At 48.4% G+C, this 24011-nt stretch overlaps 7 protein-coding genes across 7 annotated transcripts; 3 read left to right on the forward strand and 4 right to left on the reverse strand.

Annotated features, from left to right (window-relative positions):
* Positions 1 to 158: 158 nt before the first annotated feature.
* On the forward strand, positions 159 to 1360 carry FVEG_12662 (hypothetical protein; the record flags this gene model as incomplete). The annotated part of the gene is made up of 2 exons (XM_018902009.1): positions 159 to 922; positions 985 to 1360. 2 exons carry the CDS (start codon positions 159 to 161, stop codon positions 1358 to 1360), a joined length of 1140 nt encoding a protein of 379 aa, XP_018760638.1.
* Positions 1361 to 1501: 141 nt separating this feature from the next.
* On the reverse strand, positions 1502 to 2536 carry FVEG_12661 (hypothetical protein). The gene has a single exon (XM_018902008.1). It carries the CDS (start codon positions 2481 to 2483, stop codon positions 1539 to 1541), a length of 945 nt encoding a protein of 314 aa, XP_018760637.1. The 5' UTR covers positions 2484 to 2536; the 3' UTR covers positions 1502 to 1538.
* Positions 2537 to 3377: 841 nt separating this feature from the next.
* On the reverse strand, positions 3378 to 6878 carry FVEG_17321 (hypothetical protein). The gene is made up of 2 exons (XM_018906577.1): positions 6183 to 6878; positions 3378 to 6135 (listed from the first exon to the last, which is right to left on the reverse strand). Exons 1-2 carry the CDS (start codon positions 6675 to 6677, stop codon positions 3664 to 3666), a joined length of 2967 nt encoding a protein of 988 aa, XP_018760636.1. The 5' UTR covers positions 6678 to 6878; the 3' UTR covers positions 3378 to 3663.
* Positions 6879 to 7135: 257 nt separating this feature from the next.
* On the reverse strand, positions 7136 to 9454 carry FVEG_12658 (hypothetical protein; the record flags this gene model as incomplete). Its single annotated transcript, XM_018902007.1, has 9 exons — positions 7136 to 7318; positions 7392 to 7426; positions 7482 to 8480; positions 8528 to 8662; positions 8711 to 8728; positions 8775 to 8835; positions 8882 to 9003; positions 9040 to 9175; positions 9224 to 9454. The coding sequence occupies 9 exons, from the start codon at positions 9452 to 9454 to the stop codon at positions 7136 to 7138; spliced, it is 1920 nt and encodes a 639-aa protein (XP_018760635.1).
* A 1004-nt stretch (positions 9455 to 10458) lies between these two features.
* FVEG_12657 (hypothetical protein) lies at positions 10459 to 14586 on the forward strand (the record flags this gene model as incomplete). The annotated part of the gene is made up of 18 exons (XM_018902006.1): positions 10459 to 10724; positions 10772 to 10925; positions 10971 to 11051; positions 11097 to 11352; positions 11400 to 11463; positions 11512 to 11709; positions 11758 to 11825; positions 11881 to 11969; positions 12023 to 12222; positions 12268 to 12499; positions 12549 to 12648; positions 12698 to 12743; positions 12790 to 13258; positions 13304 to 13492; positions 13542 to 13875; positions 13922 to 14025; positions 14075 to 14206; positions 14257 to 14586. 18 exons carry the CDS (start codon positions 10459 to 10461, stop codon positions 14584 to 14586), a joined length of 3312 nt encoding a protein of 1103 aa, XP_018760634.1.
* Positions 14587 to 15130: 544 nt separating this feature from the next.
* FVEG_17320 (hypothetical protein) lies at positions 15131 to 19327 on the reverse strand (the record flags this gene model as incomplete). The annotated part of the gene is made up of 6 exons (XM_018906576.1): positions 15131 to 15173; positions 15229 to 15479; positions 15544 to 15767; positions 15824 to 16084; positions 17045 to 17187; positions 17748 to 19327. 6 exons carry the CDS (start codon positions 19325 to 19327, stop codon positions 15131 to 15133), a joined length of 2502 nt encoding a protein of 833 aa, XP_018760633.1.
* Positions 19328 to 20071: 744 nt separating this feature from the next.
* Positions 20072 to 23841, forward strand: FVEG_12656 (hypothetical protein; the record flags this gene model as incomplete). The annotated part of the gene is made up of 2 exons (XM_018902005.1): positions 20072 to 20352; positions 20436 to 23841. The coding sequence occupies 2 exons, from the start codon at positions 20072 to 20074 to the stop codon at positions 23839 to 23841; spliced, it is 3687 nt and encodes a 1228-aa protein (XP_018760632.1).
* Positions 23842 to 24011: the final 170 nt, after the last annotated feature.

Raw genomic sequence — 24011 nt, forward strand, 5'->3', positions numbered from 1 at the left:
TTATCAGATCGTAGGATTTTAGCTCCTCATTCTAGACAAACCCCTCTCTCCATACAAACACAATGACCAACTGAACTTTGATAAACGACCGCAAGTCCAGAAAGCGAGAGCTCGATCGTAAAGCGCAGCGATTGGCTCGTCAGCGAACAAGAAGTCGTATGGCCCATCTCGAAACATTGGTGGCCAACTTTCAAGAGACTGACTCGGATGCTCGCTTCTCATCTCTGAACGAACAACTATCCAAGGTGATCGGCGAGCGAGACGGACTCAGAAATCTTTTGGAGTCTTTTGACTTTACCATCCGAAGTCATCTTGACGAGGCCTCTGGGAAAAAGCCCTTGCCGTCCTCTGCGATTCGCAAAGATGGCGGAGCGCAGTCTTTGCAAAGCCGGCTAGATGTGCCAGACTTGCAAGAAATCCCTGGGAATGAGGCTTTCGACACCGCTGCATCAATGAACAGCAGCGACGATGTTCAGGCCTGGCATGATCCAGAGTATCTAGATCTAGATTCTTCTCTATTCCAACTACCTCCTCTATTCCCGGACTTTCTCAGCACCATCGTCCCCCAGACTGGTCTACCAAAATGCGAGTGTATGCTCGGGGCAGCCGACGATACGGGCACGACGGTCAGCATTTGGCGCCAGCTCAACCATCTCCACCAGTCACTGGCCAACATAGACCTAGCAGCGGAAGACCGAGAGAGCGAAGATTCCATCATTCGCGCCGTGCTGTACGGGTGGAATAGCGTCACTGCAGCGGGACGAGAGCTAAACACCTGCCGTATGCTTCGTAGCATAGACGAGCTTTCAGGGTTGGAATCTACCCCCACCGATCGACTGGCCATATTGAGCTTGATACGCCTTATGCTAGTGAGCCAAAGGAGTCCAAGAAAAGCCGCGCTACCGCGTTGGCTCCAGGCCAGGTAAGTTACTGCCACGACCATCTTCTCTCTTCTAGGTCCACGTCCACTAATTCTGCCCTAAGGCCATCTCAGAACCTCCCCCATTCAATCGCCATCGATTTTGTCTTCTGGTGCGAGACCCTTGCCAACCCAGCCCAGCCCAGCCCAGCTCTGTCTTCGTCCATAGCTAATGCACAGCCCAGGCCTGGTATACGAGAGCGGTTGGTCTTCTCGGAGCATGAGTACTGCGCAGACTCCTTTTGGCGCAGTGCCTTTTCAGATACGAAGCTCTTGTGGCCGATGGAGCTGTCTGATGCCTATGTCCAGAACTCGGTGACCGGCGACCTGCACCTTTCGCCTTACTTTCGCATGTTCATACGGGACTTGGGTAACTGGACGGTGTCGCCGGGGTTTTTAAAACAATACCCAGAGCTCTATAACGACATTAAAGGGTATTAGCCTGTAGGGAAACATTTAAAGAAATTTGAAATAATATAGAGTAAGGTCCAGCTCTTGGTTACAGGTGGGCTGATTGTTATTTGTTTATTTATTTTATCATCTGAGGCGTAAAAATTCTACAAGGAAAAGAGTGTAATCTCTAGGACAAATATTTAATGAAATATCTATTCTAAGCAGTCTATGCATTCGGCACATGATCCTTCACCCAATTCTCCTTTTCTATCCGTAGCGATCTCTGCCCCCATTTAATAGTCCCCCACGCCCCAACCGCTCCCCAAACCGACGGAACCGCCCAACCCAGCGTATATCCGACCTCAACCGGCAATACCCACGCCAACACGATCAAAACAACACTCACAACCGACCCAGTAATTGCCCACGCCCAGAGCATTTCAACAAGCATCCTTCTAAACCTCGGCGACGCGTTATATCGCGCCATAGCAGCCTCTCTGTACTCCTTCCCCCCACCGCCATCGCAAGCCGTGATATCCTCCATTATCGTGAATGTAAGCGGTGGATATCTACCGCCGACGACGTGCGAGCTTAGGCGGTGAAAGCGAAGTCTCCAGTTGAAATGGTATGCTATTCCGGTCCAGATCATGTAGGCTGTTACCATTAGGATACCGACTGGCATAATGATGCTCAGACCCCTCATCATCGGCGGGTCAGGGATGCTGAATCCAATCATAAGCGCCGTCATGACAAAGTACGGTGGCCCGAGGACTAAATGCACCGTATCGAAACTCCATCGTCCCGCGCCGTTGAGAGGCCGATAAGTATCGCGCTTAAGCGCAAGTCGTAACCCGCGAAGACCATATTCTCCACCAGAAATAAACCCAAACATCGCCGTTATGATGGCAAACATGGCGCCCGGCCGTAAATCGGTGAGGTTAGAGATTGTGAAGTAAAAAATAATCGGGATGAGTGTGCATTCCGTCAAAATGAGGAACCAGAAGAGAAAGATCATGAGTTTGTGCTCGTGGAGGTTATACGGTAGAGGCGGAGGACCACGCGCGATAGGATCAGGCTGTTCATTCTTGCTAGGCATAGACGGCGTGCTCGGAGCAGAAGAGAGCATTATGTTCTCCGTGCCCGCCACGTTATTCGAAGCAGTCGTCGCCATTGTGCGTGCATAAGCTTAAAAATAAGCTTATTTTTACAAAAAACACTACAGAAGACGAAAGGCAGCATTAAATCACTCAGGGGGGCATCCAGTCTATTTTAATCTAATGTTAGTGGTTATAGCGTACGTCAGTGGCAAAAGAGAGAGCGCGTCAGAACGGTCTTGGGATTTGAAGGATGGAGCGGGTGATGATGCTGTTTTTGCTTGGCGTGAGCGCTGAAGGATGCAATGCCAAGGGAGGAGAAAACAAGATTGGCTATCGGGAGAGGCTTGGTTAGAGGGAAGTGCTGGTGATAGGAGATTTAAATCCGGGGATGTAACGTCGAATGTGAGAGAATTAGGTGGATGATGACTGCTTTGACTCGCTTTCGTTTTCACTTTGATTGTTTCGTACTCGCTCTTCAAGATCCATACTCCTTCCTGTATTGGTGGATTTGCCATTGTGGGATCATCTTCAACTTCACCTTGGGTGATGCACAGAAGACATCGCGTGGAGGCTACCCACAAAGCCAGAATTGGTGCCACTGCAAAAATTGATGTGAGAAATGAGAATATGATACTGATAACGCATCATTGGCACACGTAACTACCGGCGCTGATCTACATGTAATACCACCAGCGTCTTATTACCGACCCGGATGTCCGTACAGACAAGGATGACAATCAGGCCATTCCTCCGCATCTTCCGGGCCGCTTCGTCAACCAGACCCAAACGACTTTCCTGTGTACCTAAATCAGCATGCCCATCTCCCACAGTAGAGTGACGATAAGCTTCAAATCTCATGCTATGCTCGTACCAGAAGATGAGGTATAACGCCGAAGACAACAATACTCCGTAGAGATCGGATAATACATGCCATGACGCCGCGAGATCGGCAAGGCCGAAAGTTTATTCCTTGGCGAACTTGAATGCGATGCTATAGGTGGAGGAACATCTATGCGGTCGTTCTACACCGACACGTCGTGGGTAATGTCAATGCAGAGATGTCTTTGGAGTAAATTATCCATCGAGTGAAAACATGCCTGACAATGTAATCTCTGCGCCGCCTTACGCAACACCGCTATGTAAACACACCAGACACAATGAACTCTAAAAGCGAACAAAACATGGGTATTCGTGTACTGTTCTAACCTAACCCCCCCCCCCCCCCCCCCAGAAAACCAGACCCCTCCTCCTCTTCTAGCTCGTCACCAGATCCGGAAAATACCTCTTAAGACTACTATCCAGCATCCTTATCCCCACTGGCTTAACAAGATAATTATCCGCACCCGCCTTGCTCGCCGCCTCCCTATCCATCAGACTATCCTGCCCCGTGACAATAAACAGCACCGCCTTGCTGCTCGTCTCCATAGCCCTGATCTGCCTCGTAGCGCTAATCCCGTCGCAAACCGGCATCTGGAGATCCATGAGGATGAGGTCGATCGGCGCGGACGTCTGCTGCTTCTTAAACAGCTCTACTGCCTGGTGCCCATCTATGGCGCTTAGGTAGGGGAGCCCGCGCTTCTTACAGTACATTTCTAGGATGCGCAGGTTTACTGCGTTGTCGTCGACGATGAGGGTCATAGGTTTTGAGGTGGTGGGGGGGATGAGCGGGCGGATGGGGAGGTCGGTTGTTGCGGCTTCGATTTGGGATACGGCTTTTGCGAGGGAGTCGGTTAGGAGGGTTTCGGTTGTTTGGTGGGCGACTGATGAGCTGGTGACGGAGTCGTAGCCTTCGTCTGAGGTGGACTTTTGATCGCTCTCGGGAGTTTGGTCGGGGGGTGAAAGAAGGGATTTCGGATCTTCGAGGGATGCGGGAGATGGTTGTGGGGATGTTTGCGTTGACTTTAGTCGTGCTAACAGTTCATCTGCTTTCCGGAGTGCAGAGTCCAGTGTAGACGAGGAGAAAGGTCCGTCAACGAAGATAATGTTGGTGCATGATTCGGGAACGTCGGTTTCATCCGAATTGGTGACTAGACAGATAGCGACTTGTCCCTGCGGTAGTATTGAATGATATTTCTCTCGTTCAGTAGGATCGCGTATGTAGTCAATGATGTTGAGACATTCTTGGGGGTCGTTCGATGAGGAGAAGCCATTTCGGGCTAGGTATTTTGCTAGGTTCGAGGACAAGTGCGCGTCGGGTGAATCGGATGGAAGGTGTCGGTAGCTCAATGGCAAATGCTTGAATTGCAGAGCTTTTGTTTCGATGGGAGAAGCAGAGGGGCGAATGTCGCGGAACGTCGCGCGGAAGTGAGAACCACGATTGACCTCGGACGACACCAACTCAATCGAGCCGTGGAGTAGTGCTGAGAACTTGGTCGCAAGGGTCAAACCAAGTCCAGCACCAGTCGAGTGCTCGCCCACCTTCTCGTACAGATCGAAAATACGGCCTTGGTCCTCAGGAGGAATACCACAGCCTGTATCCTCAATATCCACCACGAGCGTCTTTGTATCTTGTGTATAGGACTGTGTGACGGTCACGACTCCTTCGGTCGTGTTTTGCAGAGCGTTTACAATAAGAGGAAGGATACTGTCTCGGAAGAGGTTGATATCGATTCGGAGGCCTTCGCTTTCAGAAGTGAGGTTGTGATGGAAGAAGACGGGTGCTCGTGTGCGCGTGTCCCTGAAGGTGAAGTCTGCCAATGCCTTGACGAGTGATGTCTCCAGAGACTCGATACCATGCGTAGCATATTGTCGTTCGGCAGCAGCGATATCAGCCCAGCGGTTGAGAGTGATCATACTGTTGACGGTCGACATGAGCTCTCTGCCTGCAGTAGATATTGTATCGAGGTAGATGGACGACTTGCCCAGCTCAGCAAGCGGCTTCATGATAGCTTCTACACCATGCTGGAATTTCGAACTTCCAGGCACTGTCAATGCCCTTAGATCCTCCGTCAATAGCTCTGCAGCGCCGAGGATGCCGTGGATGGGGGTTCGGAGCTGATGCGATACACCGCGGAGGAACTTCTCTTTTGCTCGCATGACTTCTGTGAGGAGACGTTTCTGCCATCGCTGGGTGAGCATGGTAGCGCAGGTGTGCACAAACCAGGAGTCAACATCGTCAAATATTCTTCGGAAATCTTTTGTCGCGACGACGAGGACCGAGGGGCCAAGTTTCGTTTCGCATTGTGCTGAGATGAAGCGTACTACTCTATCTTTCGGTGGCTCGTCGAAATTGGAGTTTGCGATGAAATCCTCAATGTACTCGTCATCCTCCCACAACCCGTGCTTCAAATCTGATGTCGTCGCGGGGTATGGGATTGTCGATTGATCGGTACCCGTGGACTGCAAGCTTATTGACTCGTCGGGGAAGGCTTGTCGGAGGATTCGGAGGATAGGTTCCTGGACATCTTCGCCGTCGGGTTCTTGTTGCACTGCTGCGATGAGCTCAACAAATCGGTGACGTTCTCGTTGGCGTCGCGCTCGTGCACATTGTATTATATCGTGGACGATCCAGTCGGCTAATCGAGCGAGTGCAAGCTGCTGTGTCTTGGATAACGGATCTCGACCTGTCGCTGACGCTACACACAGCGAACCGAGTCCGACGCATTCACCTGACTCGTGCTGCATCCTCAGCGGGACACCGGCATATGCGACGAGTCCACCGTGTTCGACGTATGGCGATTCGCGAAACCTCCAGTCTTCGAGCATGTTCGGTAAGAGGAAGACATTCTATCGAGGCTTAGTGGAGGGCGTCAGAGAGGCAACGGTGGCTATACTCCAGGTGGTTGAGTAACGGTATGTGCGCAGAGGGTTTCACCACGGGGAAGAATAGCAAGTTGAAGGCCTACCGTGGCCAGACGAATGTAAACATTGACATCCAGCACACCGACAACAGCATACTCCCAGTCCGACGACTCCTGAGCAAGGCACGCCTTCTCCTGCAGACCCGCGAGGAGTTCAGGCTCGTTGTCCAGATCCCTCGCATAGTACCATAGCATCGACAGCCTCAGCCTTTCATTCTTCGCCAAGCGTGATCGCACATACTTCGAAGACGACGCACAATGCGCCTCCTGCGGTATCGACGACGGGCCGAACGGATCTGGCTTCGGAGGGTAGAAGGACGAATCGGCGTCGGAAGTCCACGGCTCTATCGGGACCTTAAAGTTGTTGGCATCGAAGATGGGGCCGATCGCCTTTGGACGCGGAGGGAGGGAATGTTTATCGACAGTTGAGGAGAGGAGCGCGGCGTCTGCCTTGGGGAAGAAATGCATTTAGTGATGATAATAGGGAATAAGATGGATTTGGCGAGGCATGGAAACTTTTTAGGTAAGGGATCGTCGAAAATTAAATTGTTACGGATAGAGGAAATGAATTGAATTGGAACGGAATTGAATTTGACGGAGGAGACGGGAGAGGGAGGGGCTTGTGACCCAGAATTAAGGAACTGAACGCGGGCAGGACGGGAATGACAGGCATTTTTAGGGGCTGACAAAGATGTCGTCATAATTGTACATGCCGAGACAAGCGCTAATTATTTTAAAACAAAACCGTTTTATTTTTTCCAATCCCTCGGATCAAAAGACGTTTTCTTTGGTAGGTAGAGTTTATGCTAATTCGATTCACCTAACAAACCCCCGCTCAAAATGGTACCCTGAAACCTGCAGTGCCCTCATTCTTCAGTAGTCATGGGACAGCCTCTGCCCGCTGATCTTCCGCCGCCACACACTAACTAAATACCAGAATCATCCTGAGTCGCATTATTGTGCTTGTTAAACATGGTATAATACGCAGCCCAGTTCGCACACGTCTCGGAATATGTAGGCAAGATACCCGAATTTTTAAACATCGGTCCAATGGTTCTAGGGGACTCGATGAATTGAAGTGCCAGGCCTCCCGATGCGTGGAAGGCGATCTGAGGGGGGAGCGTTAGTTTCGAGGATCGAGATCGAGGACCAAGATCGAAGAATTAGTTAGGCGAAACTTACATGACAGTGCATTAGCCAAACACCAGGGTTGTTGACTAGAAAATTGTTAGCCCCGGGAATAATATGACTCAAATAAAAGGGATTGCTCACTTTGGAAGGCGATGATAATGTAGCCATCAACCGGTAAGAGTACAACATCCCGACGAGGAGGATTGGTCAGTTGAAGAGTAAAATTCTTTGGATCAAACTCTTTGTTTCCAGAGTCGAGAAGAACAAAGTCATGTCCGTGCACATGAATTGGATGCGCGACGGGTGCTTGCGTCTTGTATACCTTGCGATGTCCCTTTGTCGTAGAATTATGAATCGACTCTGTGAATTTACCCTCGATGAGAAAAGCAACCCACGTTCCATTCGCATAGTCAAGGGTCACAGGTTCATACCCAACAGGGAACTGAGGATTATTCCAGCCTTTTTCAGAAGCAATCTTGACGAGACTTAGACTTGGTTCTGCCCAGTCAAGATAGAAAGATGAGTTGGCGAGGACCCATTTGTGCATCATGGAGTCTTTCTTGAATTCATTGGGATATCCGACGAGATGCACCTTGAACGAGTTCTTGATGTAGTCATCGTTGTGCTGTGTAATGTTGCGCTGCACAATAGGCTTGAACTTCTCACTAGGCTCATCCTGGCAGCCGTAGCAGATGTTATCTTCTTTGGGGGGAGGTGTCCAAGGGATAGACTTTGAATTAGCATCGTACCGAATGATGCCAAGATTGGACCTCGCACCGCCATTCTGACAATCGCGAGCGTGCATCCAAAAGTTGACGTTTCTGCTATTCTTCCCCTTGACAGCTGTCGCATTGACGATAATGTCGTAGCGCTGACCAATGGCGATGTTGATCATGTCTGTCTTGTAGGGCACAATGGGGACAAAGTCAGTGGCCACGACCCAGAAATCATGGTAGTCAATCCAGAAGGTTGTGTGCGTTGAAGCAGCGGTGTTGACGAGACTCATTTTGTAAGTCTTGTTTGGTTCGAAGTGGAAAGATGTGAGTTTGGAGTCACCCTTGCAGTTCTTGTCGAGAGAGGGACAGCAGTAGTATCTGCCGTTGCCGTTCATGAGCATGCTGTCTGGAGCTGGAGGGCGGCCTTTTGTCTGTTAGCGAAAATGGAATTGTGTTGGAAGGGGAGTATACCTAAATATTCGAGCTGGACTTGGGAGAAAGTGGTTTTGTGGAAGTTATCAGTGATGAGGACTGGGCCAAGATCAACGTCGTAGTCCATGCTAGTTGGCCCATTGATCTTGAGAGCGCCTGCAAGTCCATCGGCATCTAACCAGCGTTAGTAGAAAATGGTGATAGAAGAGCTTAGATACTAACACTGTAGACTAAAGTGACCTGGGAATATTAGATATTATTAAAGATTTGAGGAGATGTAACTCACTATGATACCACGATGTTCCGTATTGTGTAGCTCTGCAAACGTAAGTGAAGTTCTCACCGGGCTACTTTGATCAATACATGAATTAGGTTGGAGATGATGATACTTACAGGGATTGGGCATTCTGTTACGCCTGATACGCCGTCCATCCAGTTGGTGTTTAGTTGGCGAATACCATGCCAATGGATAGAAGTGCCGTTGAAGTTGGTCAATTTGTTCACGACGGTGATTTCTTGGAAACATTAGATAAAAGAGAGATCAAGAAGACCAAAGCAACATGACTTGCCAAAAGTATCTCCCCAGTTCCCCTCAAGAGTCGGTCCAGGATATGTTCCATTGAAGAGCATCCGGTCAACCCAGTATCCATCAGGTGCAATCCTTTCGTTAGTAACATACAAAAGAAACTGCCCCCTTCAGTATCGATCTCACAAGGCTATAGATGAAGGACTTACCTTGCGAATTTTGCCCTCTGGAATCACTTCCTCATAATCAGTATGAATGTCAAAGCCATTTGACCAGCATCGTCTGTTCGTAGGCGAGTTGCAAGCCCCATCGATAGACTCTGCATCAAAAGCATCAACAAGAGAAAGATCTTGAACAGGAGAGTAAGTATGAGAGAATTTAGTCTGGTCCGTGAACCGATGAATGAAGAGAAACTCCGTGAGTATTTTCCAAAAACCCATCTTGAAAGGTACTCAGATGGTAACAGAGAGAAGAGAAGAGGGTAGGAACGGCAGCTGGAAAGAAATGGAGGGTTACGCGGACCCCGATGGAGAAAGGATATTGATATAAACGCCCAACACAGTACCTCCTCACAACAACGCATGCACCCTGAAGAGTTCATGATAAGCAATCCCGCAGCGGCTGAAAAAAAAAGCCATGAACTAGTTTTGTAAAAACCCGCATGGTGGCGTACGATATTACGAACGAAGGCATCGTCAACACGACACGCACGTTATCAGGACAAACTCATTCGTCAATGCTACCCCAACGTCGTAATATTAGCATCGGTCTAGACGTGAGATTTTCTACCGGCATATGTGTAGCATCGGATTAAGGAATTAGAACAGCGCTGAAATGCAGGATTTCAATAATGCGATGCAAAGGGTAAGCCAAGCATGCAGCTGAGAGCGGGGAAACACCAAAACACGATGCTAGAGTGATAAGACGTGATAAGATGCGTGATAAGATTATACGATTTTGAGTATTTGGTGGAAAGCCGATCGATCAGGCATGTCTCAGTTCTAGTTCGCATCGATAGTCTTGAAACTATCGATCTAAAGCGGACGGAACGCTACCCAAATGGTTCTGGCACGAACTGCTGGCGGGGGAGCTGATTGGCCGAGCAAGTATCCTCTCTGGGCGTCATGCAGTTTTTGAGGGATAATTATGGGAGTGTTTATGGAGGTTTGATACGACTTCGTGTAGAGGAAGTGGTTGTGCAGAGTGCTGACCGGTCTTGGCCGGGAGGATGCGGGTGAGATGCGTGGCTGGATGAGGTTGTATCGGTGGGCTAAGATGTAGTGTATCTGGGGTATGACAATGATTTGATACTTGTTTACTTGGGTGTATTCACTCATTTAGTATCGACCGAGAATCTGAATTTGCCGCGGTGAAGGAACACTGAGGTATTAAAGAGCCCGTCCTCATCCTGACTCTGAATCACTGTTCACCAAGCATCGCCATCATGGCCACTCCCACGGACCCCCTCAACTTCATCCCCGCAGACATATTCTTCCCTACCGTTCCGAGCTTCACTAAACCCTCTGAAGCTCTCACCGTTGAATCATCTACCTCAACATCACCCAGCGATCCTCTTCGCTATGCTGCTCACATCATACTAAAGGGTGAGCCTAACACTCACTGTCTAGTCCAATTTGCATCACCGCAGATTTGGAGAGTCAGATATAATCCAAAGCACACTGCTGTATCGGACTATGATGATTTCAACTCGTGAGCCTTCTTGTGAATCTGTTAGAGCTTAGTGCTGATGAGTGTAGGCGAACTATCGTTAGAGATACTTTCTCGAGCTTGGTAGATGATCTCCAGCAGGAGTATAGAGACTCTGAGGCTTGGAACTCGCATCCTGCTCAGGAGGGATGGTTCTGGAAGACGAACTTTGAGCAGAAGTCTTCAGACCACTGGGTCCTTACTGTAAGCTACCTAGAGCCCTCTTATACTACCATCTAACTCCCTTAGACCGTTGAGTACGAGACTAGTGAATCTACTGGTGTCCCAAACACAGCTCTTCACTTCTTCGCCTCCCCATTCCGCATTGTCGTAAGTACCTTTCTCTCTCTTGTACCCCTTCACTCACACATTTAGGCGACGAGAAAGCTCAAGCCTCTCGACGCAGACCCAGCGTTCTTGAAGACCGTTGGTATAGACACTGTGTCTGAGTACGAGGAGATCATCTGGCAGACTACAGAGGAGACCTTCTCGTATCAAGGTAATCCAAGCATCGGCGCCGTGAACAATGTCGTTCTCAACATCAAGAAGCCTGGACCCGCGGCGTATCTTGGTTTTGGAGAGCAGGGTGGACGGACTGTTATCAAGAAGCCCACTTATCTCAACTTCTTCTGTAAGTCCAACCGGAATGCTTTGATTAGGTGGGTGCTGATGAAGCAGGTTATGATAACTTCAACTACTCGAAAGTATATGGCCTTGGAGCTCTGGACACTCGAGAACCGCTGTAAGTATTATCAAGGATATAGAGGTTACTTTGCTGACTGGGGGATAGGTACCATTCTACACCTTTTTTTCTGGAGATGAACGGCACTCCAGATCGGAAGAATGTTACGGGTGTTATGGTGGATAACTACTCCCAAGTTGCCATCGACCTTGGAAAGAATGATTCGCATACCATCAGTATCGCTACGCGCTTCAACACCTTTGACGCATGGATTCTCACGGCCGATGATGTACCGAGGATGATTTGGTGAGTGTAAATGCTATTTGTGGACTATTCTTTACTGACTGCTACTAGGCAATACACCTCCATTGTCGGAAGACCTAAGCTCAAGCCTCGTTTCATTCTGGGTCACCATCAAGCATGTGAGTCCTACAAAACATAGCACCTTTCTACAGAGATCACTTACTGACAAATCAGGCTACGGTTATTCCAACGAGGGCACAGTGAACAACGTTGTACAAAGGTACAGAGACGCCGACATCCCATTAGATGGAATGCATCTCGACGTCGACTTCCAGGCACGTTCACTCTTGAGATAAATGAGCTTAACTAACGACAGAAGGATAAATACCGTACCTTCACCAGCAGTAACTATGGATTCCCCAACGTGGGGTCTTTCTTGAACGGTCTGAAGGCAAAGGGCGTCAAGAGCTGCACCAACATCACCCCCATTCTCACCATTCGTCCCTCGGATCAAGGTCCCTACACAGCGCTGGATAGCTTCTGGGATGTGAACGATAAGAAGAACCCAGAGACCAAGTAAGTAGCGACAGCGTCTTGGATGATAATAACTAACAGATACAGCCTTCTGGTCGCTGATAAGCGATATATGGATGGTCTGCCTAACAACCAACCTCTTTGCTGGCGCTACGACGGTGGTCTGCAGAACCTGGACCCTAATAACGTTGACCAGCGTGAGAGGTTTGCAGACTATATCGGCGCTCCTGACTATAGAGATGACTATAACTTTTCTGAGAATTATAACAGCGGTTATCCATTCCACGGCGGTGTTAGCTATGGCACTAACCTCGGAACTGTAAGTCCTTCCGCCTCAGGATATGGCAGCAGCGGACTGACATGAACAGCCCGGATTCTATCCTGATCTGAACAGAAAAGCAGCGAGGAAGAAGTGGGGAGAGCAGTATCAGTATCTTTTCGACAACGGTCTCGAATTCGTCTGGCAAGGTAAATCGCGCTACACAACATCTCACCAACTCAAGTTAACACTCAACAGACATGACAACTCCAGCCGCCGCAAAATGCTACGGCGATTCCCTCGGGTACTTCCCCTCCCCCCCCCCTCACTCTCCCTTCTAACAACACCAGCTTCCCCTCCCGTCTCCTGATGACAGACGACTCCTACACCAACCCCCCCAAAACCAAAACCGCCATCGAGCTCTGGAGTCTCTACTCCTACAACCTCCACAAAGCAACATACCACGGCCTCAACAACCTTAAGGGCCGCGAGAACAAGCGCAACTTCATCATCGGCCGCGGAAGCCAGACCGGCATGCACCGCTACGCAGGCCTCTGGACCGGCGATAACGGTAGCTCGTGGGACTTTTTCAGAATCTCTGTTGCGCAGGTCCTTGCGCTGGGATATAGCGGGTTGAGCATCGCGGGTGTGGATATGGGTGGTTTTACGGCTGATCCGGCGAATACGCTGCCGAATCCGCGGTGGTGTGATCCTGAGTTGTTGATTAGGTGGTATGCGGGGGCGTTTGCGCTACCGTGGTATCGGAATCATTATTTGCAGCATCCGGAGGCTAGTTCGGGGGGTTGCAAGGCTTTTCAGGTAAGTTTGGCGTGATATGTGCGGGTGAGGTACTGACGAGAATAGGAACCCTGGGCTTATGGTGATATTCTGAACAATTTCCCCGGCCCCCTCCCGCCTGACCAGGCTGCATTGTATCGTTCCGTTGTACCTGTTTGTAGGTACTATGTGCAGCTTCGATACTCCCTGCTTCAAGTATTGTACGACTACATGTTTGCCAACTTGATCAACGGTCTGCCAGTCGCTCGTGCAATGGTAAGTCCTTCTACCCCGTGGGCCATGACCACTTTACTGATTCACCCAGCTCGTTACCGATCCCTTTGATACAAGCCTCTTCAACTCCAACCAAGGATTCATCGACAACCAGTACCTTCTCGGCCACAATATCCTGGTCTGTCCTCAGGTTGAGGAAAAGGCAAGACGTCGCGATGTCTATCTTCCAAACTCTGACAAGTGGTACCCCTCCAACCTTCGTGTTAACAACCAAGGCTTTGGACCTGATCCGATTCTCAAACATGCTGCTGTGTTGCAAAAACCAGCTCCTGGTGACAAGATCGTGGACTATGACTGTCACATCCCTGATGCTGTCGCCAACCCGGAGCAGGTCGCTTATGTTACTCCTGTTTACATTCGAGGAGGTGAGTAGAAAATACTGGTAACATGGAGAAAGCTGACAGTTTGAAGGTGCCATCATTCCTCAACTTGACGTTCGTCAGTATGTCAAAGAGGGCGATCTGAACCCGCCTACCATTCATGTATACCCAGGCGGCAAGACTACTGAGCCTACAGTAAGTAATACCCCGATGCTAAAACATCTTACGCTAAGAGTTCTTGCAGTCATACTCGATGTATCTCGACGATGGTGTCAGCCGCGACAGTGCGCCCATCGAGCTGCCTCAGCACAAGTACAAAGACGCAGCAAAGTATACCAAAGCAAAGGGTATCTACCGTGAAGTCAAAATCACTCAGGTAACACCTCTCACCTCCCCATGTTCTATCATGCACTAACAGAGCTCTAGGAAAACAGCAAAACAAACCGCAAGATCACCATTCGGCACCAATGGGACGGCTACGACGCCAAAGCAACCGTCGGCGACACTTACAACTTTGCCATCTGGACCGTTCAAGCAACTGCGCCGCCTGAGTCACAGATTAGCGTTGACTTTGAGGATGAGAATGGCATGACAGTCATTGACTCTGGGCTGGCGTCGACTTATATCTCAGGTCGTGGTGTTTTGACGGTTAGTGTGCCGGTGCATCTTGTGCCGTCGCTCAAGACACCTCAGAATTATACGCAGTGGTCTTTTGCGAATCGGTATTTGGCTATCAATGTCAGTGGGTTGCCTTGAGAAAGGCACGGGTTATCGCATGGGGACACTCTCTTTGCCGTGGATTTGTTGGCGTTGTCATTCATTAATTAATGAACATTAGTTAGATTGAAATACTGCGTCATACTTGCTGCGTATCTGCTTTGGGGTAAATTTGGGTGAGCAACGTTAGCGCTAAAGTAGCACCAGGTACCCTCTTAGCTTCAACATGACCAAGACGTACACCACATTCTTATGATAAGATGAAACCTTTAATACAAGCTGGAGGGCTTGAAATTGAGTTTGTGACGATAAAGATCAAGAATATGATGATTCCCAAAGAATGTCTAGTTACCAGTAATTGCTTCAGGCTGCGGGGTATCGCGGTTAGGCCGTTTTACTTCAACGCCCGCTCACAACCCGGTCCGCAGCACTAGGCTGCGAACAGTAACACCAGGTGCTACAACGACGAGGTGTCCCTTTATGCAATATCTCACAGTTCTCAGTATTTTCTGCTGCTACTTTAACCCATGCAACAGATAAACTATCTTAATAAGCGTCGGTAAGAGATCATTTTTAGTTCCTCTTAAGTAGGGCCAGAGATGAAAGCTACTAGAACTGTAGTATACCTAGATGCTATTTATTAGTATAAACTCAGTCAAAACTAACAGAATCAGATCTTACGTGGCTGCTGCAACTGTCAGCTCAAGCATCTTTCCTCTTGTAAATAAGCTTAAAAGTAGAAGAAACAAGCTTGTGGATATAATCGTGATGCCAAGTCTGACTTTTTCGCTTTCTATCTGGTTACATATTGTGATTGGAACCATGACCATTGTGATGATCAAAGGCGTAACAAGAGTGCGCGTAATCGCAGTCGTCCAGTTCTGTGAGTAAAAGTGAACACGTCGGTCCCGGGAAACAGCAGAACGCCCGTACTATGTTTTGTAAGCACGTCACTGACGTCCAAAGTCTCGTTAGTCGACAACATGGAAGACTTACACCACTCAATCCCAGCAGCCTTTCGGTCACGTATCGTTGCAGGAAAGAAAGGAGGTCATCGTTCGGGGCAGAAAGACAAAGCAGATCCTCCTCATGACCTAGAAAAGCAAGCTCTTGTCTAGTTATGCATGGATTCGCTTTACTCCAATTTCGAAGGCTGTTAACATCTTGGGGATGAGCATCTTTGAAGGCGGAAATGCGGACATGCCTCTCAATCTGTTGGTCTGTCAGATTATTTTAGTACTGCATCTTGACAGTTGAATAACTGGAAATCACGCACCAAGTGACTCTAAAGCATCGTGGAGTTCTTTCATGGTCTTTTCTCGCTCATAGTTCTTGTCACGGCGCCTGCTTGAAAGGAATAGAGGCGAGGTCTCGTCATTGTCGATTTTGTCTAGCCGCTCTTCTAGCTGGACTACTCGATCCTGGGCGTGCAGTAAGAGACGCATTCGAGCATTCGAGAATCTTCTCAAGATATGGAATGTCTCGTGAGCTGCCATTAACGCAGAGAATCGGGGGTATCCTTTGCGGTAGTCCTCCACTAAAGCTTGTTAGCAGATATTCTTTGGACTGTCTCGCATCTACTCGCTTGTTTTTCTTGAAGGCCTGGTTATGTCATTTTGACTTGGCTGTTGCTTATTTAGAAGCATTCCGGGAAGCCAGGTCTTCAATCTGGTGAGTCTCTGCCAGTTTGAACATTGCGCCGGTTGCAGGCTTGTTCCAGGACCATGCTCAATATCAACGTTGCTTTGGTGTCGGCGTGAAAAGAAGCTCATGTTAGAGGTACGGATAACAGTGACGCTGAATTTTGGATAGCGCTGTGCTCTCTATCTCTCTTCTCCTCCCCCCCCTTCTCCTTGCTTCTGTCCTTGGCCTTGCTTTTTTGTTTGCTCGCGAAACACAGCCTGCCGCCTGCCTATAGTCATGCAACCGGTGTGACAATGCAGTACGCCTTGGCGGGCGGTGGCGCACTGGCCTGCATATAAGCTCGCTATGCCCCACTGTCTCGACCTTTTGACTGGATGAATTGGATGGTTGGATCCCTTTCTTGATCATGCGCCCGGACGCAGTATCAAGCATATTCATAAGGTGTGGGTTACATGACCTGCCGATGCGCAGAATTGAACATGGTGGCTGTGCTAGGCAGAAATGCAAATGCCTTATGCGTTGTATTGCAAGTTTCTGAGACAAGTAATTCTGCCTCTGTCGCAGTGGACCAGTCTTGTCATGAAGAATACGCGGGAAATTTGCCCTTTTACTCAGCTTAGACCCAGCTGGTCTGACCCTTCATCTTGCAGGATTGTGATCACTACAGCCCAGGTAGTAGGTCACAATAAAAGCACATCTACAGCACAAAGTACAAGAATAGGTTGAAATGGCAGAAAGCCACCGCCTGTGAATGCTCCAATGAGCCTGCTATTCGAGACTGGAGACTTATATGATTACTTAGTGCAGAGAAAGAAGAAATCTTGACCCTCCCGGATGATGGTTCGAGACCAACCGTTGATGGTAATAGAAATCACAAATTCTTCCCAGGAGACGAAGTACTTGTTATCGACCCTCAAACTCAACAGACGGATGGCCCGTTTCTCATTGAAGAGGCCGAGGATGGACGGTACAAATTGTGTGATGAGGCAGCGAACACTGTTGAAAATGGAAAGTGGTTTGAAGAATCAGAGCTTATCTCTTACGATCCATTTGCTTGAGTTGTATTAAGAATCGGAGCACTGTTTTCATCATATCTTTATGTACTCAAAACACCCTAAACATGGGTCCTGATCGAAAAGTTCCGGGTTATCCACTGCCCTGTTGTGCTTTGCCTTGTGTCTCCGTTCCCTCGTTCCAAGCTTTCCAAGAATTTCGTCATTTCATTACGAGCTACATGCTGACGGTCTCCCCCTGCGCCAAGTTTTGGTAGCACCGAGAACGGAAAGTACGGCACTTGGTTAGTTATGAAGATTTTGATGATGTCTTCATTTTTGGTCCCTCCCTTGTTTCTCACCGCTTCTGGAATCTTCATGGGAAGTGGAAATCGAAAACCCCCGTCTTGGATTGGAATCTCGAAGAAGCTTCCTTCTCCAGCCTCCCTCATTATGTTACAAACCTCCCAAGAAGACCGCAGATTAAAAATCGCAAAAAAAAGAGTTCCCTTATCTTTGTTAATTATAGAAAACTCAAATTTCGCTTTATCCTGAACTTCAAACCATTGATCCGGTCCAGGCGTGGAGTGGGTTTCGATATCTAGAGACTTCCCAAAGCCTTTATCGGGGTGACTGTTCTCTATACCCTCAAAGAATTTGTATGTTGCCAGATGGCCCAAGGCATCCGAGAGTAGGTTGAGAGAGTCCTCCTCATTCCTGGGGAAAAGGGGCGTGTTTGGAGCGCGGCGTGAATCCCCTTCCCGAATCTCGTAACTTTCGTCGTTATTTATGCTGATGTTGAATGTTGACACTCCAAGATCCCCGTCCTCTTCTAAGAGCTTTACGTAAGGATGGTTTGAAAGATATTTCCGCAGACGATCCTTCTCTGCAACTCCCAAAGATTTCGAAGCATAGATCAGAGTTTTCCGATCCGATTTAGATGTGATTAGTTGGGCTTTCCAAGTCATCACTTCTTTGAAGCGTTCCAACTGATCATGATCCACTGGCATAACTTTGGATTGGAGGTTCTCAACCTCCTTTACTACCAAGAGTACTGATTCTTTGCGCAACGCCTTTGAGTTGACTTCTGAGGCGTAGTATGGATATGCTTCGTACTGATCCCCCTTATGGACTCCATGGGCCTCCCCTGCTTTGAGGATGAACTCCTCTTGATCTGGAACCTTTACCGTTGTTACCAAGTAGCGACTGGATTGGCAAGATAGATTTTGAAAGAAAGACTCTCTCATGTTTCCATAATGCCTCGGTGTTTGTTGGGGAAGGTTGACATGAAATTTTGCTTGAAGTCGGTTGTACAAGGTCTCGAAGGAGACCTGATCCTCTGATCTTCTGAGCAACATCAGTGAGTCGTGAAGGAAGTAACTGAGTGCTCCATGTCTTTTCCCGTTCTCCAGCTTGACTTCCCGTGCGTTTTCTCTCGGCCCACAGGCCGTGATCACAACATATCCTTTCGGGTCAAGGAGATGTGGCAGGTTTAGATAGGCCTGGCGCGAGCCTTCTGTATCTGCTTCAAGAAACGGATTTTCTGTTTCCATGAGGTCTTCTGAGGGGTCATGCTCAATAAATCGAACATGAGAAGCAGAAACGTCAGAGGAACGCTTCATTGAGCCGGAAAAACAACAATCAAGGACAACTGTAACACGTATACCTTGCCTTGTAATCCTTTGCAGCGCAGTTGCCAAATGATCAGTCAAGAATCTAACTCTGCCCAGCGGTCCCGGATCAAATAGAGATAGAGCGAAGGTACCGTCGGACGAGTCTGTACCGTGTCCAGAAAAGTGAATGTAAACATGATGGATATTTCGACTCAGTCCTTCTTTGATAATTGTTTTCAGAAGGGATTCCACATTTTTTCTTGTAGGTTGATCTTCCGGAGGTTCCAGAGGGGTGTTTTTCTCCGTCCCATGTGTTGGCTTTGTTGCTGTGAGTTTGCTAATCTTTACACGAGGGTCGTCCTTGAGATACCGTTCCATCATGTGGATATCAGCAACGGCCCCCTCGAGTGATTGGTCCCGCCTCCAGGCCTGTTTCTCATCACCCAGTTCAGCTCGGCTATCAATTGACATTCCGACGCCGATCAATATTGCCCAATGTGTGGGTGCGGGGTCAGCAGGCGTATGGCTCATTGCGTTGGCCAAGATGAAAAGCAAGAGTAAGAGGGGTTGAAAGATCAACAGGACAGCACGAGGGACGGTGGTCTGATAAAAAATTTATTTTTATGACATATGTATCAATAGAATCAAAACGCTTCGGAGTGCTTTGCAGAGATCCGTGCATATGTTTTTCCTAACCCGCTTGTTGCTCTCTTATATCTGAAGATTGGCGGCGGGATGGAGACCAGGCTCTGAAAATGCCACAGTAAGATTGTGGGGACATCGGTCAGTAAGGGTCGTCAGGTTGACGTGGCATTCCGGCTGAGACTGACATTTATGCAGAAGCTGTGACACAGGGCGGTGGCGGTGTAGAATCGCCAAATACGATTATTCAAAGATGCACATTTGTACGCCACATGACATCGCAACGTAGTATAAGGTCCTGTAAGGCAAATGCCGTTCCACGAGGCGTACCAAACAGGCTCGGCAGGGCAGTGTGGTCCGCCAAATTCCTTCTCTCAGCAGGTATAAAGTCAAAGCCTGATTATTTCTAGGCCTGCCGGAACTGTGTGACGGCAATAGCTTATAAGCTCAGTTCTGTCCGCCGAAATAAGCTCTCAGCCACAAGTATCAATTGCAAATAACACATCTACATAACAACGTATAGGCCTAGACCTAGCTTCGATTCAAAAAAAAAAAAAAAAAAAAAACCTTCGGAACATTCGCCGACAAAGATATTTCCAAACGTTACGAGGCCATTACCTACGCCGACCAACCATGGAGAATTTCACGATTGAAGAAGAGACTTACTCACTGCTCACGGAGCTTCGTGGAAGAGAGCTTGTGTCTTTTGCCCTATCCATCCAAGAACCGGTCAGCGATTACCAAATCGAGCTTTACATCTTTACGTCCTTACTATTGGTGCAGAAGTTTGGGCATCCACCATTTGCAAAAGCAGCGGAGAATTTCAGCCGAGTTTGGTCAAACAAGCCATCAAACGATGTACACGAGCAAAGTCGAAGGGCAGCTATTCATTCTCTTGCTAAAGATCGCATGCAGTGAGTGAGCACATATGTAGCTTACTAATTAAGCCTTCGGGGTTTGAATTTTTGCTTCCTACAAGTAGCTAACACATGCACAGTGAACTCGAAGCTCTCTGGACGAAGCTTATTGAGAGTCGTGAGTTGATCATGCTGTTCTACGACGTTTACTCAAAGGAGAAAGACCTCGATCACTTGCAGTGTGCCATCGACGCTACTCGAGCTCTTTTAGAGACTATACCAAAAAAATACATGTTTTGGGTCGATATCGCAGAGTCATTTTATCACTTACTCATGGAGAAGTACATCGCAACAGGGGAAGAACAGGACTCCAAGCGCGCACAAAAGTACATGGATGAGGCAGTTTACGATATGCGGGGCCATATCAGGGAAGACGAACTCCTCTTCAACCTTGCCCACCACACGCTGAAAGGCTTCGCCGAGAGGGACAAGCCTGTCCTTCTTGATCACGCCATAGACTTGTGTCGAGACTCTATCCGAGCCACCAGAGAAGACAGTACACAGCTCGCCCATCGAATGAGCTTTCTGGGAGAGCAACTCGCGAGAAGATCTAGAAAGACGGGCTCCGAGGATGACCTAAACGATGCTATCCATGTCTTGAAAGAAAATCTAGAGAATGACCCAGAGCCAGAGTCTGACCATTTTGACTTTCGATTTATACTCAGTCACTGCCTTATACAGAGATCACAGAAGAATGGAAGCGACCTCGATCTTGAAGACGCGATTGGTGTCATGACGAGGCTGCTGGATTTGACAGACAACGCTCACTCTGACCTACCCTGGTACATCGAAATATTAGCCCATCTCCTGCACTCCAGATACCTGAAAAAGGGTGATGCTACCGACCTTGATCGTTCTATAGATCTTCTAGACCGAGCGGTCAACATACACCCTGCTGAGGCCGTTTTGAGAAGTCATTTGGGCGAGTGGCTTGGGAAGCGGTTCACCCTCACAGGATCATTGCCTGACCTTGACCGTGGGATCAGTCTTGCCAAGATGGCCCTTGAATCTGCTTCTGGTAACTCTGCATACAAGATCCTCTTAGCTAATTTACTCAGAGATCGGTCTGAGGCAACTGGGTGTGATGAAGACCTGGAACAGGCTATCAAACTGGCTATAAGCTGTCTTAAATCTAAAGACAACGAAGACGAATGGCAATCTAGCTTTCATTATAGCAGCCTTTCGGTTATGCTACACGATCGATATAAGCGAATTGGGGAACTTGGCGACCTCAATCAGGCTATCGACCTTGCCAAAACAGCAACTGACCTGCAACCCCGGGAAGGCACCTATCTCAACAGGCTTGGTGGGTTCCTCGCCGAAAGATACGTTAGGACCTGGGAAACGGAGGACGTTGACCTTGCGACTCAAGCACTCGAAACAGCAATAAGTCTAGAGCCTCGAACAGGGAGCTATGGGGCAGAAGTTCAATGGATGAATACTCTGAGCAACATTCTACTACGGAGATATGTGCAAATACAGTCAAAAGCAGATCTTGATCGCAGTATGACACTTGCTATAGGAACAGCTAGGTCTAGCGGCCCCGATTCCGTTCACCAGGGCGCATACTGGCACTCGCTCGGTTCCAAAATATTATACCGAGCGCGTCAAGAAGGCGGCACTATCCAAGATGTTGACCTTGCTACTCAATTACTAGGAAAGGCGTTAACGCTCATCCCTCCCGGTCACCCTCGTCGCGTCGATACCCTTCTTGTAATGGCTGAAGCGCGCATAGACAAATACAAGAGGACGAGATCGGAAGATGATATAAGACTTATGCTTTCGGATCTGATGGAATGCTGGAATTGCCAGGCTGCCCCTCTTCATCTTCGGATGAGAGCTGTCGGCGACGCGGCCGAAGCTCGCTCAAGGGAAAACATGCGAGAAAGCTGTGATTTACTCCGAGAGGCCATTGAACTCATTCCACGATTATGTCCCCGATCATTGCCAAATAGCGACAAACAAAGCATACTTACAAGCATCGCGAGGCTAGCCTCGGCTGCGGCGTACTATGCCTTACGGTCAGGAGAGAAACCTGAGTCAGCATTGGGACTTCTTGAATCTGGTCGCAGTATTATCACCAATATTCTTATGAATATGCGAGTCGATACCTCAGATCTGAAAGATAAACACCCCGACCTTGCAGATCGATTCAGTTCGCTGACAGATACATTGGACTCTGTTGCTAATGCAACGGAATCGTACGGTCCTATGAAAGTTCTCCAGCCCGAGCAATGGGAGTCGCATGTTAAACGACGTCGCGAAGCGGATATTGAGTTCACCAAACTCATTGATGTTATCCGCTCAAAACCAGGGTTTGAATCTTTTCTCTTGCCAATGACGGCAGAAGACCTTAAGGCCGCTGCGAATCCAGACCCAATTATTGTTATTAATATGAACGTTCACACGTCTGACGCATTCCTGATAGAATCTCATCAGATTAAATGGTTGCGTCTACCTGATCTTACAATACCAGAGACCCAAAGGCGGGTCGCTGAGCTGAGACGCTCGTTTCATTCTGACTCCTATGACATACGACCACTACTAGAGTGGCTTTGGACAGTTGTTTGCTCCCCTTGTTTAGAGGAGCTTGGATTTACTGGCCCAGTATCAGATGGGAACTGGCCTCGAGTATGGTGGGTTCCTACAGGAGAGCTATGCCAGCTTCCGTTACATGCAGCAGGCATACATCAGCGCGGCTCGACACAAACGGTTTTGGATAGGGTCATGAGCTCTTACGCTGTATCAGTACAGGCTCTGAGACACGGTAGACAACTTCGCATTCAACCCGCAAGCAAAGAGAGGGCTGATAACCAAGCACTCCTCGTCGCTATGCGCGAAACCCCGGAACAGATCAGTCTTCCATCGGCTGAAACGGAAGTAAATGCCCTCTCCAGCCTTTGCCCATCACTCAACCTAGCCCCTACTACGCCAAAACGCACAGAACGCACAAAGAAGATTATTTTGGATCACATTCGTCAGTGCTTTCTGTTTCATTTTGCTGGGCATGGAGAATCGGATTCACAGGACCCCTCAAAAAGCTGTTTACTCCTGGAGGATTGGCAAAGCGATCGCTTAACTGTATCCGATGTCCGGGACTTGAAGCTTCAGAAAAGTCCGCCTTTCCTAGCCTATCTCTCTGCTTGTTCCACAAGCTCTAATGAGAAGAGCACACTACTTGATGAGGGCATCCACCTTGTTAGTGCTTTCCAGCTGGCTGGCTTTCGTCACTCTGTGGGCACGCTCTGGTCGGTTGCTGATAAGGAATCTGCTGACATAGCTCGAATTCTGTATGAAACTCTGAGGCGGGATGGAATGACGGATCGGGCAGTCTGTCAGGGCCTCCACGAAGCTGTACGAGAGTTGAGACATCAGCAGATAGACGGGGAACACTATTCAAGAGATACAGAATGGCCGTTTAAGCCAAGGGCTGTGCTGAATCGACCGAAGCAGCTTTGGGTTCCTTATGTACATTTTGGAGTTTAGTATATACTGCTATTTGAGAGAAAGGCTATAAGTCATTAAACTATTTATAAGGATTTAATATAACTACTCTCTTTTAGATATTATTATTATTTCTAATTTATTATTTATTAAATTTAAATAATCAAAAGCCTTTAAATACTTATTAATTATAATTTTTATAAAAAGCTTGA

The sequence above is a fragment of the Fusarium verticillioides genome, chromosome 3 (assembly GCF_000149555.1).
Source record: "Fusarium verticillioides 7600 chromosome 3, whole genome shotgun sequence".
In the NCBI taxonomy this organism is placed as follows: domain Eukaryota; kingdom Fungi; phylum Ascomycota; class Sordariomycetes; order Hypocreales; family Nectriaceae; genus Fusarium; species Fusarium verticillioides.

Excerpts from the sequence above, each read along its gene's own strand:
- FVEG_17321 (XM_018906577.1), bottom strand. The coding sequence starts at position 6,677 with ATGCATTTCTTCCCCAAGGCAGACGCCGCGCTCCTCTCCTCAACTGTC. Across the intron at positions 6,136-6,182 it reads CCGTTACTCAACCACCTGGA|AATGTCTTCCTCTTACCGAA; the intron begins GTATAGCCACCG and ends AAGCCTCGATAG.
- FVEG_12661 (XM_018902008.1), bottom strand. The coding sequence starts at position 2,483 with ATGGCGACGACTGCTTCGAATAACGTGGCGGGCACGGAGAACATAATG.